We start from the raw sequence: 15531 nt of genomic DNA, 5'->3' as shown, positions 1-15531 counted from the left end.
TAGAATAGAGTTTATTTAGGGAATGAGAAAAGGAGTATGGAAGGGAGTGGAGACAGACAAGACTAGAGGCCATCCAGGAATACGTGGAAAGAGAGAGGGAATGGGAGAAAGGGTCAGGGAGAGAAGGGGCAGAGAGTAGGGGGGGTGCTGGGGGGGAGGCAGGGAGGGGCCTGCAAATAGTCCTTTTTATAGTAAGCCAGGCTATTGTGGGGCGGAGCCTAGAAGGAATGCTTACAGAAACCCTATCACAAACAGACAGAGTGGAAAGAAGTGCATGAGATAAATGAGATAATGAGTTAAAAAGTAAAATGCAAAGAAAGCCAGGTAAGTTGTTTTGAGAACCCAAGAAGAGAGAATTAATTACAAGGTAGGGAATAGCATAAAAGCCAGCTAATGAGAAGTTTGGGCTTTGTAGCGTTACTGGGTGATTTTGATAATTTTATACTTGCCACAAAAATTTACAAGCTAAGTTATTTGAAAATTGGGATTTTTACCTGCCAAGCAGCATGGAAAGACAGAAGGGCAAAACATCTAGAATGCTTTAAAGGTGGATGGATGGTGATAGAGTAGCTTCAGTGTAAGAATTAAAGGTAACCAAAAAAGAGTTGATAAGAAAGGACTCAGCAGGCTGGGCAGTGGTGGCGTATGCTTTTAATCCTAGTACTTGGGAGGCAGAGGCAGGCGGATTTCTGAGTTTGAAGCCAACCTGGTTTACAGAGTGAGTTGCAGAACAGCCAGGGCTATGAAACCCTGTCTCAAAAAGCAAAAAAAAAAAAAAAAAAAAAAAAAAAAAAAAAAAAAGATTTTATTTATTTGTACGTGTTGTGCTAAAGATTCATTTTATTTGTGTGATTGTTGTGCTCAAGCTCACACATATGCATGTGTGCAAAGGTCAGAAGAGGAAATCTAATCTGGAGCTGGTGTCACAGATATTTTTGAGTCACCTGACATAGATGCTAGGAACTGAACTCCAATTTGTTTCATTTTATAGTGTTCCACCTGGAACCTGGGGCCTTGGTAAATGCTGAGAAAGTATTCTACCATTGAGCAATATAAGCCCAGATCTCCAGGTTCTTAATATAGACTCAAAATGCAAATGAACAAAAGGGAGTAAAGTCAGAACATAAAGGGATTTGGTCTTTTAAAGGATTGCAGTTCAGGAGGTGGAACAATAATCATGGAGAGTTCAAACCTTTAGGTTCTTCAGGTTTAGGTAGGTCATGCATTTGGGTATTGACAGTGAAGGAATTTAGAAGCAATATGAGGTTAGGATGACAGAAAACAGCTTAAATTTAGTAGGTGGCAGAGACATGAGTCAACTAGTTAGAAGATAATATCTCAAAGGAAGACCTTGTTTTTGTTTTTCAGTGTAGTGACAATGTTGAAAATTATAATGGAGCGAAAAAAGTTTGAGTTATAGACCATGGAAAAGCAAGCAGGATCCACTTTGAAAACAGTATTTTCCATTAGGAGAAGCAAGATTTAATTAAGCTAGAGAGATAAGTATTATGTAAAGAGATAGTTTGTATATGTAATAGGAGAAGGTAGTTTTGTGTTTGTTATTTTAATTTATAAAAGGTGTTCTAGAGTCCTCAATAAAAATGTTTGGAAGAGAACACTAGAAGAAAATGTCATGAAGAAAAGGATAATAGGTAATTCAGAAACAGAAATATAGAGTATCTTGGAGATTTGTCAATAATAAATGGTAATAGTAGGAAGCATAGATAGGGTTGACTGACCACAAGAGAAAAGTTGTTCATTTAGCACAGACTGCATGTGCTTTGGAATTGGAGGCCTCAAAGGGCTAAGATTTTGCAGGTCTTGCTTAGAGAGAGGAGCAATATTAATTTCCTAGATTCTTTGCTTATTGATGACACTGTAAGATTTCTGGGTTCATCCCTGATCAATCTACATCTTTAGTTTAATTCTAAAATATTTTAATATTTTGTTTTGTGCTTTTTTAATATATTTTAATTTTTTTAAATTTTATTTTCATTGGTATTCTGCCTTCATATATATCTGTATGAGGGTTTCAGATTCCCCTGGAACTGAAATTACAGACAGTTGTGAACTGCCATGTGGGTGCTGGGATTGAGCAGCCAGTGTTCTTAACTGCTAAGCCATCTCTCCAGTCTCCCTCCAACCATATATATTACATGGATGACCTGGAGCTTGCTCTATAGACCAGACTAGTACCAAGCTCACAGAGACCCTCCTGCCTCTGCCTCCTGAGTGCTAGAATTAAAGGCATGTTTTGCTTTGTTTTTATTCTGCTTTGTTGTTGTTTTTAAATTTATTTACCTTACAACCCAATATCAGCCTTGCCTCTCCTCCTAGTACACCCTTATGTAATTTCACACACCCCCACTCTCCTCAGAAGGGGAAGCCCTTCTCTGGGTGTCAACACCTTCCTGCCTCCCATCCTACCCTGCACATCTTGTTGCTACAGGACTAGGTACATCCTCTCCCACTGAGACCAGACAAGGCTGTCCATTTTGGGGGTTTGAGATCTACAGGCAGGCAGGTAGGCAGCAGGCTCAGGGGCAACTCCTGCTCCAGTTATTTAGGGGACCTGTATGAAGACCAAGCTACTCATTTGCTACATATGTGTAGGAGGCTTAGGTCTAGCCTGTGCTTGTGCTGTAGTTGGTGGTTCAGTCTCTGGGAGCCCCCAAGGGTCCAGGTCAGTTAACTTTGTTGGTCTTCCTGTGGAATACAGTTATTCCCTGTCTTCTTTAGGTCCCTCAATCTTTTTTCCCAACTCCTCAAGCTCTATCTACTGTTTGGATGTGAGTCTCTGCATCTCTTTCCATTGGCTGTTGGATGGAGCCTCTCAGAGGACAGTTATGCTATATTCCTATATGCAGGCATTTCAGTATGCAAGAGTTCCATTAATAGTGTCTGGTTGGTTCTTGCCAGTGGAATGGGTCTCAATTTGGGGCAGTCATTGTTTGGCCATTCTCTCAGACCCTGCTTTTTGACTCTGCACATCTTGTAGGCAAGACACATTTTGGGTCAGAGACTTTGTGGGTGGGTTACTGTCCTTATTGTTTTACTGGAAATCCTGCTAGGAGGTGGCCACTTCAAGATCCATATTCCCCACTGTTAGGAGTCTTAGCTGTTCTGCTTTGTTTTTAAGATAGTGTTTTGCTACATAGTCTTGACTGGTCTGAAAGAATGTTGAATCAAGCTGGTCTTGAATTCATGACAACTCTTCCTGCTTCAGCCTCCCAATATCTAGGATTTCAGCCATCTCAGCTAAGGCTATTAATTAATTTTACATTTTACTTATACGGTGTATTTAAGTATACATGTGTATAAAGTGCATGTGCATGTGTGGGTGTAGCAAGACCACCTCAAGTTTTATTCCTCCTTTTGAGCTGTAGCCTAGTTCTTAGTTTTATATAACATGTATATATTTTCTGTGTACATACTTGCATGCACATGCCATTGTGAGTACGTGGGTGGGTGGTCAGAGGGCAACTCTTCTGTTCATGTGGACTTCCAGGACCAAACTCAGGTAATCTGGCTTTTTTTTTTTTTTTAAATAAAATCACTGAGCCATCTCCCCCTCTCCCCCCTTGCTTTTTTGAGACAGGGTCTTTCACTGGGATCTGATGTTCAGAGTAGGCTTTGCTGACTGGCCAGCAGCTCCAGGGATCTACAACCTATCTTTGTCTCTCTAGCACCGAGATTACAAGTGATTGCCACCAGACCAGGCTTTTTTATGTGGGTGCTAGTGGTCAAATTCAGGTTGTCATGCATTTTTAATAATTGAGCGATTTTTTTCTAGTCCCTCAAACTTTTGGTATAAAATTCTCTTTTGCTTTATACTATTGTTTATTATTTTTCTTTATTATTATAGTCAACACAATATATACTTTTATACCAATCATAAAAATGAGGGACATGTTATTAAGTGAACATAAAAAGATAAAGTCTTTTTGTTCGTTTTGTTTTTAGTAGAGCTTAAAATCTTGGGTCTTACTGTGGTAGAAACCCAAAATAAGAACTTTTAGACATAGGAGTTCATTGTAATAAGGCTGCACTTCAATGTCCTTCATATCATGAAAGGATTTCACCTCCATTGTAGCTAATCTAAGAGTTGACAGTTCTGCAGTGCCAAGGAATGAATTGTAGGCACAATTTTTTGGATATAGATTTCCTACTATGGTAGAGCTATTTGACTTGAATGATTGTCATCATTCTCAGCCCACAAGGAACAGGTTACATTCAGTTAAGAAGTGGTATATATTATTAAGATGGTCTATCCATGAAGTCGTTCATCAACTGTTTCAACGAACAATGGTTCTGCTTGGAGGGTGGCACAGACGATAGATGAGGGTAGCATTTTGGTTCATTGACTGTGATGATTTTAAAAAGCATTCAACTCAGAAAAAGAGTAACTTATAAGGTCATCTTCAAAATTGATAGAATAATTATAAATATCAAGCAAAACATTCAGACTCAGTCTTTGTTCTCAAATTAATTGGGTTCTCTCCCAAATTAATTGTCTATGTTTCTTTTGGCTGTATAAATAATTTTGAAATATGTAAGCTGTTCTGAAAACCATAGTATAGTGTAAAAAACAATCCTACTAATAGAGAGGCTGAGTTAGGAGAAGCATGATTTCAAGACCATTATGTGGTACACAACAAGACAGACACGTACAAAAAGCAGAAAGTGTATATGGATTGTACAATATTAGACCTATTTCTCCAATTACCAAATTAGAGAGACCACTGGGTGAGAGCCAACAAGTTTCTAGTTCCTCATACTTTTGAATTTCAGTCGATGTTGGTAATATTAATTTTCATATTAAGAGATATTAAGGAAAAGTGATTGCTACTTCCCGTTATTTTTGTTGTTAGAGGTAGAATTATGTTTGTGTGGGTTTGTTGAAAGATTACTTTCTTGCTTTTTCTAGGGTGTAATTTCCCTCCTGTTTTCCATCTATTATCCTTTGTAGGGCAGGATTTGTAGAAAGATATTGTGTAAATTTGCTTTTGTCATGGAATATCTTGTTTTCTCTGTCTATGGTAATTGAGAGTTTTGCTGGGTATAGTAGTCTGGGCTGGCATTTGTGTTCTTTTAGGGTCTGTATGACATCTGCCGAGAATCTTCTAGCTTTCATGGTCTCTGGTGAGAAGTCTGCGGTAATTCTGGTAGGCCTGCCTTTATATGTTAGTTGACCTTTTCCTCTTACTGCTTTTAATATTCTTTCTTTGTTTAGTGCATTTGGTGTTTTGATTATTATGTGATGGCAGGAATTTCTTTTCTGGTCCAGTCTATTTGGAGTTCTGTAGGCTTCTTGTATATTCATGGGCATCTCTTTCTTTAGGATAGGGAAGTTTTCTTCTATAATTTTGCTGAAGATATTTACTGGTCCTTTAAGTTACTTGTAAATCTTCTCTCTCTTCTATACCGATTATCCTTAGGTTTGGTCTTCTCATTGTGGCCTGGATTTCCTGGATGTTTTGGGTTAGGAGCATTTTGATTTTTGTGTTTTCTGTGACTGTTGGGTCAATGTTTTCTATGATATCTTCTGCACCTAAGATACTCTCTTCTATCTCTTGTATTCTGTTGGTGATGCTTACATCCATGACTCCTGATCTCTTTCCTAGGTTTTCTAGCTCCAGGGTTGTCTCCCTTTGTGAATTCTTTATTGTTTCTAGTTCCATTTTTAGATTCGGGGTGGTTTTGTTCATTTCATTTGCCTGTTTGCAGATAAAGGGCACTTGCTGCCCTGGCAACCTGAATTAGATCCTGGAACCCATGCTTAAATAGAAGTTAAAAACCAACTCCACAAAATTGTCCTCTGACCTCTACACACATATTGTGGCACATGCACTCACACACACATCATGTAGACTATAGTGGTTTTCAACCTTCCTATTACTGTGACCGTTTAATACAATTTGTCATGCTGTAGCGACCCCCAACCGTAAAATTACCTTCATTACTACTTCATAACTATAATTTGCTACTGTTAATGAATCATAATGTAAATACCTTGTGTTTTCCAATGGTCTTGTGTGACACTGAACAGAGTGAGGAATACTTATATAGTCACATATACGCATACTATGTTTTAGAAATAACATGGAAGATTATCTTACTTGCATTTTATTTCTTTTTTTATTTTACTTTTTTTCTCAAAGATTTATTATATTTATATGAATACACTGTAGCTGTTTTCAAAAACAACAGGAAAGGGCATCAGATCTCATTACAGATGGTTGTGAGCCACCATGTGGTTGCTGGGATTTGAATTCAGGACCTCTGGAATAGCAGTCAGTGCTCTTACCTGCTGAGCCATTTCTCCAGCCCCCTGCATTTTATTTCTTATTCAGTGTATGCAGTTTTATATATATGTGTGTGTATATACACACACACACACACACACATTTGGTTTTTTTTTTTCCTCAAGACAGGGTTTCTTTGTGTAGTTCCTATTGTCTTAGAACTAGCAGTGTAGACCAGGCTGACCTTAAACTCACAGAGTTTAAGCCTCTACACTACCATTGCCTGGCATAAACTATATTTTTTAGTTTAAGTATGCATTATAACCAAAGGGTTCTGACTGAAAATGTTTTATAGTAAAGAAAAAGCTTTAGTTATCTTGATTTTTTTTTCACACAAACTAACCATTTTCAACAAAGAACATGTTATTATATGTAGCTTGTTACCCCCTGCCCCCTCTTCCCAGTATTAGGGATTGAATCTAAAGAATTTGTGAGGCAGGTACTCTACCAGTGAGTTATAGTCCAGATCTTACAGAGTTTAGCTAGCTAGATTCCTTTATTTATATTTACTTACTTATTTGTTTGCTTATATATGTGTGTGTGTTATATTTGTTTTTTGAGGCAAGCTCTCAGTAGCCTAGGCTGAACCCAGATTTGCTAGGTTATAGCCCTATGTAGCTTAATAGAACTGTAGAGGTTGGGTTTGGGGGAACACCAATAATTTCAGCACCTAGGAGGCAGAGGCAAGTGATTTCCATGAGTTCATGACCAACCTGGTATATATAATGAATTCCAGGAGAGCCAGGATTATGTAGTGAGATTTTATTATTATTATTGGTTATTTTATTTATTTACATTTCAAATGTTATCCCCCTTCCTGATTTACCCTCCGCAAACCCCCTGTCCCATCCCCCCTCCCTCCTGCTTCTATCAGGGTGCTCCTCCAACCACTCTCACCTCAATGCCCTAGCATGAGACTCTTAGAAATACTTTTATTTATGTGTGTGTGTACACACATGCATGTTCATATAAGAACACTTAACATGTAGGATGACCTGGTGTACATCTCAAAATTACACACAAAGAGTAATTGACTATTCCCTTAGAAAAATTTTGTTTAAATTAACACTTGTAGCCATTAAATGAAAAAAAGATCTGCTGGTGCTTTTCAAATCTATTTTTAAAAAATTTTATTCAGTTTGATTTATCGAAATCCAATTATTAGCTTCTGTATTAATGTGTTGTTCCCTGTTTTATGTTCTTTAAAAAAAATGCAGCTGTTCCTTTTCCCCCAACTCATCGGTTAACATCTGAAGAAGTGTTTGATATGGATGGGATACCCAGGGTTGATGTTCTGAAGAACCACCTGGTAAAAGAAGGTCGGGTAGATGAAGAAATTGCACTAAGAATTATCAATGAGGGTGCTGCCATACTTCGGCGGGAAAAAACCATGATAGAAGTAGAAGCTCCAATTACAGGTAAACTTAGTTTTGTTTTGGATATTATTAAACCAGTATTTACTTGGTTGGAGAGAAAGCTGTTTCCCTTACAGTCACATAGTTACTAATTAATACTGTATGGATACTGTCTTGATTTTACAAATTTCTGTATTTATACAAAATGAGTCTAGTATGCTTTTATGAAGGTTTCATCAGTTGTATTGGCCATACTTCAGTTTGAGTCAACATTTACTTTGCTCTTAATTACTAGAAGCAAATGGTATTAGACACCTACGGTGATCATTTGGAGGTCATTGAAAAGTACTGAGTTAAAAATGGGGGTTTATTGCTAGCATTATAATCTTGTCAGTCTTAGATTTACAAATTTAGATGAAAAATTCAGTACTGACACAAATCTGGTTACTTCTGTTACGTCTTGTTTTAGATATTGAGCATATGAGCATTTGATTAGATATAATTCCTATGATGACTCTTCATAGTCCACTCTTCAGATATTTCTTAATAGCGTTTATACTATCTCATGTTACAGCAGTTAGTTAGAGTTTAAGTAATATTTGTTAATTTAGAGGCTTTTTTTTCATATCTAATAATCTTCTTGTTTCAGTGTGTGGTGACATCCATGGCCAATTTTTTGATCTGATGAAACTTTTTGAAGTAGGAGGATCACCTGCTAATACACGATACCTTTTTCTTGGTGATTATGTGGACAGAGGTTATTTTAGTATAGAGGTAATAATCATATACTGTCATTTGATTTGCTATTGTTAATATAGATCATTTCTATTAATTCCTAGTATAGTAAGTTTCTAAAAATACTTGTATTGGGTTCTTTTTAATACCTCTGTATATTCTGAAATATGTAGGAAAAGCTATTACTTATTCCTTTTTCAGACCATCCAATTAGTTTTCTTTGTGTCATTTCTTATACTTAATTGTTTTTGTCCCAGTGGAAATGTCCAGACTGAGATCTGTATTTTCTTGTTATCTCATGGCTTATGAGCTAATGATGGTCATTTCTTTCTTTAACTTCCTTGCCACTAAGGGCATTAAACCATGCGAAGCATGATATTTTCGCTAAGTGAAGTATTTTATTGCTTAAACCCTAGATCTATCTCATTATGATAGTATTAAGACCTAAGAATATCTGAAACGTAATATTTTTAAACTTAAGAGGCATTAAAACGACCTATTGTTTGTCACTTAATTTAGTGATTCTTTTTGTTTCTTTCCTTTTTAATTGTATGAAATATGAAAAGTACGGAATAGCCTGTATTTTCTAACATGTATCTCTTCTTTCTTTAAATGAAAAATGGGACCATATGAAACATTTTTTTCTATCTGGTCTTCACATGTCTATGCACTGTAATGTCTTTATAAACTGGTAAATACAAATCTAGAGTCATCTTAATAGTTGTACTGTCTTCCATTGAATAAACAAGCAATAACTTGTTAGACTTAAGGTTCCCAACTCTTTTTTTTCTCATCACAAAGATACTTTATTGGGACGTTGTAGTCCTACATTTTTGTGTATTTACCCTATTATTTCTATTAGTCAAAGCTATAATTTATGTTACACATTTAATATATTCCAACCAGGTTTAAGCATTAACAGATACTGGTTAATTTAGTCCTCACAACATTGTGATGAGGTAAGTACTGTCATTTTATCCATTCAGTACACAAGGAACCTAAGGATTGAAGTTAATGTAACATGACCGAAGTTACATAGTAAGTGTCACATCAAGCAGTCTGACCCTAAGCTTCTGTTTTTATCATCTGTCCTATTGGATCATCTAGCAAACTTCGGTCCTACTTAGTGCTATATGTATCCACTTCCAAGGATTTCTGAGTGTACTGTACTTCTCAGTAAGGTCTTTGGGAATGTGCCCATTCCTTCCCTTAGGAATTTTATTATCCTAGTTTATTGCTCTTCCCATTCATCATTTTATTATTAAACCTTATTTTAATCTTTTCTGAATTACCTCAAGCTTTTAAGAAGAATTAGAAAATGGTCTTGCCTAACAAAGAATTTAATGTAATTGACAAAATCAGAAGGTAAAACTTAGTTGTTACTGAGCACATCAGTAATCATTTAAAATTATTTTGTAGCTTAGTTAATAGTAGATTTACTATTACAAAAAGAAGATAAAATATTAGAAACAAAGCCGGGGGCAGTGGTGGCGCATGCCTTTAATCCCAGCACTTGGTAGGCAGAGGCAGGCGGATTTCTGAGTTCGAGTCCAGCCTGGTCTACAGAGTGAGTTCCAGGAAAGCCAGGGTTATACAGAGAAACCCTGTCTCGAAAAAACAAACAAACAAACAAAACAAACAAAAAATTAGAAACAAGTACAGTTTAGTTTTAGTAGATACTGTTTTTAATACTTTTTTAAAAAATAAAATTAAGGTCTAAATAGTTATGCCTGTCAATGGATTTAGTTAAAAACAAAATTTCTTTTTATATTATATAAACATTCATTTCTATATGAAATAGCCCCCTTTTCTCTTAAAATAATAATAAAATGTTATTCTTTTATATTAAATCTAGAGAAATCCATGTACATAAAATGTCTCATTGTTTTTATATTATAAAAATTACATTTTCTTTTAATTGAATAAATCACTGGTTCTCAACCTTCTTAATGTTGTGACCCTTTAATACGATTGATTCTTCATGTTATGACACCCAACAATAAAATTATTTTTGTTGCTACTTTTAACTATAAGTTTGCTACTGTTATAAATCATAATGTAAATATCTGTGTTTTCTGATGGTCTTAGACAAATACCCCTATGAGGGTTGTTTGACCCCCAAAGTGCCACAACCCTTGGTTGAGAACCGCTGGATTAGATCATAAATTCCTGCCTTATGTAAGGAATCATTTGCAGACAACAAAGCAAACATGAAACCATGAAATGTGGCCCTTGTTTTAGGTAGTGTGGCACAATGCTTAAGATAAAAGATGAAAGGATCAAACCTGTCTCTATATGGGAGCTTTGTGATTTTGGATAGATTACTTAGCTTACTATTTTAGTTTTTTTATATATAAAATAGAGGTAATATGATAATTGCTTGTTGACCTTTTGGCTAAGATAAAGTTCCCACTTGTATCTCAAACTTAATAGTTTGAGGAATAAAAGAAACACTTTTTGTTAGTGAAAAATTGTAAGACATTCTAGCACTCAGCATACTATAAGTACTCTATAGATACTTGCTGCCATTATTTTTTGCATTATTATCTTTACTAGTATACTTAAGAAGAAGCCATTTTGCTAAGCTATATTAAGCAATCTGTAAATGTAAAATAATTAAGATTGATTTATTGATTCTGCAAGTGTTCATTTCTATTTGCTAGATAACTTTTTTAGGAGAGTCAAAAGTCATGAAAATTCTATTAAGGAATAAAGAGCAATAATGAAGAGTAATAGAATTTGTAAGGATAATTTAGTTAGAAGAAAAGAAGCAAAGATCATCTTAGTTAAATACAAGGAAAGCTTACTGACACATTTTTTTTTCAGTGTGTCTTGTATTTATGGGTCTTGAAGATTCTGTACCCAAGCACATTGTTCCTTCTGAGAGGCAACCATGAATGCAGACACCTTACTGAATATTTTACCTTTAAGCAGGAATGTAAGTACTTTTAGGGGAAATATTTCTAGTTCCTTGGTGTTTCTTTGGGATGGCATGGGTAGTAAGAGATACGAAGACTTTATAGTGCAACACTTAAAAACACATTCCATGACAAACCAATGTACACTTTAGAGAAAAAAGTTGTTAAGGTCTTTCAAGTCTATTTTGTATTAAATTTTATGAATAGTTTGGTTTTTTTTTTAAATGATGTGATAATTTTATGTATTTATAAAGCATATTTAGTTTAATGTTAATGTTACTTTTTCCAGTAGGGAAAACCAAGACCAAAGAGATAGTGGTGGTATTATTGTTCCATAACAGATTAAAAAAAAGATGTATTTTTACTTTATGCATATGAGTATTTTTGCCTGAATGTATGTATACCATATGTATATGTGGAGGTCAGGAGATTCCCTGGAACCTGAGTTACAGATAGTTTTGAGCTGTCATGTGGGTGCTTGAAATTGAAGTCTGGTTCTCTGCAAGAACAGCCAGTGCTCTTAATCTCTGAGGTATTTCTCCACTCTTCCATTGCAAATTTTTATGTCTTAATTTTTAGGCATCCTAAAAAATATAAATTATTTATATTTTCATCATTATAGACCATTTCAAAAATTCTATTAATTCATACTCAATTTTTTTCCTTTAAATTTACTTTTATTTTAAACTATGTGTGTACCTGTGTATAAGTATGTATGTATACACATGTGTAGGTACAGATGTAGGCCAGAGACATCAGATCTCTCTGGAGCAGGAGTTACAGGTGGTTGTGAGTTACTTAATGTGAGTGCTGGTAACTAAACTTAAGTTTTCTGGAAGAACAAGTGCACTTAACCACTGAGCCATCTTTCCAGGCCTGAACTGAAATTCTTAACCTATAACATTTATCCTTTTTTTGTTCTTTCAGCTAAAGCAGTAATAATCTATAAGCAACCATATGATATAGAGCCGTGTTGGCCTTTTTTCACACTTAAACTTGGGCTAATTTAATTAATATCTGTAGCCATAATAAGTCTTTGAATTAAGTTCTAAAAATAGGAATTTAATTCTATGGGAACCCTTGCAAATACAAAAGTCTGTAGATACATAAATCTCATAAAAATGTGTAATATTTGTTTATAATGTGCATGGATTCTCAAATACCTTAAAATATGTCTAGAACATCTTTAACATATAATATGGCACAAATGCTGTGAAAATGACACAGTATTGTTTAGTAAATACTGTCAAGGGAACAAGAAAGTCTATGTGTTTATTGTGAAGACTTTTTCTGAATAATTTTGAGCAGAGGTTGGCTTAGTTCACAGGTAAAAGAACTTATAGTACAGAGAACTGATTATGATTTTAGAACTAATGAGGCATGGTGGCACATGTCTTTATTCTTCACCCTCAGCAGACAGAGGTAGGTGATCTCTATCTGTTTGAGGCCAGCCTCATCTGTATACTTGAGATTCAGGGCTGCATACTGATACCCAATCTATAAAACAAGGAGAAAGATTGAGTAGGGGACATAAAGACAAAGAAGAAACAGCATAGACTGTATCTGTAGTAACAGATACAGTTATCTAATTTCAAGAATGATGCAGTCAAACATAAGATGAAATATGGAAAATACATGGTTGATCTAAGAGATTAAATCAAAATTTTTATTAGACCACATTACTAAACAATTGGTCTGTCAGTTGTCTCGTTGTCTCTAAGCTAAGATACCCTGGTTGCTAGTTGTATAGGAATTTTTCTGTCTTTAGAGTATTTATAGCTATGTGTATAGATATACGTCTGTGTAGGAGTTGGTGAGTGTTACTGCCAGAAACATCAGAAACTTTTGGACCAGTTATAGGCGGTTGTGAGATGTCTGATATAGGTGCTAAGACTCAAAATTTCAGTCCTTTGGAAGAGCACAAAGTGCTCTTAATTGCTGAGCCATTTCTCTAGCCCCAGGCTTATTCTTGTGTTTGTTACTAAAGAGTATGGTTTAGTCATCCTCCCTACCTTATGCATGTACATATTTTTCCACATTTAGACTCAGGAAGAAGAGACCATAGAACCTCCTTAGTATTAGGTCTCATTAGCCATTTGCTTACCCTGTGGGTAAGATAAGGTCAGTTATAAATAAGGGGGAAAAAGTAAAAGAACTTAAGTCTTTTTGTTTTTCTTAGATGACTATAAAATATCTATCAAAGATGTCACTTAAAATAATTAGGAATTTCATGAGCTATTAGATTCAGGAATGTGCAGTTACTTTTTTTTTCTTTTAAAGTACACTGTACTTATTTATTTTACATAAGTACACTGTAGCTGTCTTCAGACACACCAGTTCACCAGTTGTGAACTGGGAATGAACTCAGGACCTCTGGAAGAGCAGTTAATGCTCTTAACTACTGAGCCATCTCTCCAGCCTACATAGTGCCTTCAAAGTAAATGATAGTTTGATTTGATAGGGTTTTGTCTTTCATGTGTTTTTGTATTGGCTTCCTGCTTCACTGCTCATTTTAGATCTTCAAGTGTGTGAACTTTGAATTTTATTGTAATAATGTGGTGGTCTATCTATCATAATAATTTTAGGATTAGTGTTAAAAGTTTAATCTCAAAGTACAGTTTTAATTTTTCTTTATTAGACTTATGGAAGTTGAACTTTTTTTTTTAGAGATTTCATTTACTTATTTTTTAATAATATTTTATGACTGACTACTACATGTCCAAAATGAATTTAGAGAGAGCAAATATGTGTCTTTGTGAGACTGATAACTTTGTGAATTTCTGTTGAACCTTAGGATGGAGAAGCTTTTAAAAAGATGAAGGATGTGATGTACAGCAAGCTTAATTCTTTGTGATGTTGTATTTCTGTGAATTTTAACAATTGCATAGTAGTGCCCATAACTGTACTTACAATACAGAAGTTTTTTTGTGCGATAAATTCAATTTTGCTATGTATAGAGGTTTTGGTTTGTGTTTTTTGTTTTTGTTTTTGTTTTTTGTTTTTGTTTTTGCATTTTTACCCATTCTCAACTTAAAACTAACTGATGACTACCACTCTGGTGTTTTCTGTGTTTCCTTGCTTTGGCTACAGTAGTCAGTTTAGAAGATTCCCTATAACAATTGAAACTAGCTATTCAAAACTCACTAAAAAAGAAAAAAAGTATAAATATTATGAAGAGAATAGGTAAAATCTAGTATTGGTATATTTAAAGAATAACTTGTCCTGTGAGATGGCTCAGCAGATAAAAAGACACTTGCCACCAAGACTGATAATTTGAATTTGACAGTCCAAACCATGTTGTAGAAAGAGAATTGAATCTTGCGATTGTTCTTTAATTTTCATATATATGGCATACACTTGTGTGCACACACATATATACACAACTAAATAAATGTAAAAAACAAACTTAAAATAGCTAAGAAATTTCAAACGCTAACATTTTGCTTTTTCTAGGTAAAATTAAATATTCAGAAAGAGTCTATGAAGCTTGTATGGAGGCTTTTGACAGCTTGCCCCTTGCTGCACTTCTAAACCAACAATTTCTTTGTGTTCATGGTGGACTTTCACCAGAAATCCATACACTGGATGATATTAGGAGAGTGAGTATAACCAGCTTCTGAAGTTGGTTCCTGTTAACAATATTTTTGATTAGAGAGTCTTTAAAAGCATCAAATTTATTTTCACTGATGAGATTAAATAATGATAAAAATTTAATATATTGGCTAATAGACTTGATTCAAGGAAATAGCTCTTGATCATTTAGACCAATGTAGTACAAACTATACTCAAAGTTGGAATCACTTTCTTATGTGCATTTTGTCTTACTTGAGAAGTTATTTCTTTATGTCTTTTATTTCACAGTTAGATAGATTTAAAGAGCCACCTGCATTTGGACCAATGTGTGACTTGCTATGGTCTGATCCTTCTGAAGACTTTGGAAATGAAAAATCACAAGAACATTTTAGTCATAATACTGTTCGAGGATGTTCTTATTTTTATAAGTAAGGAAAAACATCCAAGATTAATCACATTTTTGTTATATCACACGTTTATGCTTCATATGAAAAGTATTATTTTACTTAATTTACTCTTTTCCCCTACAGCTATCCAGCAGTGTGTGAATTTTTGCAAAACAATAATTTGTTATCGATTATTAGAGCTCATGAAGCTCAAGATGCAGGGTAAGAATTCTGTTTCCCTAGCCCAAAATTACACTTA

At 34.9% G+C, this 15531-nt stretch overlaps 1 protein-coding gene across 5 annotated transcripts in view; it reads left to right on the top strand.

Annotated features, from left to right (window-relative positions):
• The window catches only part of Ppp3cb (protein phosphatase 3 catalytic subunit beta), a 53233-nt gene that overhangs the window by 12394 nt on the left and 25308 nt on the right, over positions 1-15531 (top strand). For all 5 annotated transcript variants that reach the window (XM_052189831.1, XM_052189828.1, XM_052189830.1 and 2 more), the window contains exons 2-7: positions 7523-7723; positions 8310-8434; positions 11222-11333; positions 14767-14912; positions 15175-15314; positions 15417-15494. In XM_052189831.1, the coding sequence (XP_052045791.1) occupies positions 7523-7723; positions 8310-8434; positions 11222-11333; positions 14767-14912; positions 15175-15314; positions 15417-15494 (802 nt within the window). The remainder of the gene's footprint in view (positions 1-7522; positions 7724-8309; positions 8435-11221; positions 11334-14766; positions 14913-15174; positions 15315-15416; positions 15495-15531) is intronic.

This window comes from Apodemus sylvaticus, chromosome 8, assembly GCF_947179515.1.
Source record: "Apodemus sylvaticus chromosome 8, mApoSyl1.1, whole genome shotgun sequence".
Classification (NCBI taxonomy): Eukaryota; Metazoa; Chordata; class Mammalia; order Rodentia; family Muridae; genus Apodemus; species Apodemus sylvaticus.
Note: the sequence above shows the minus strand (reverse complement) of the source record. Positions and strands in the feature narration are given on the sequence as shown.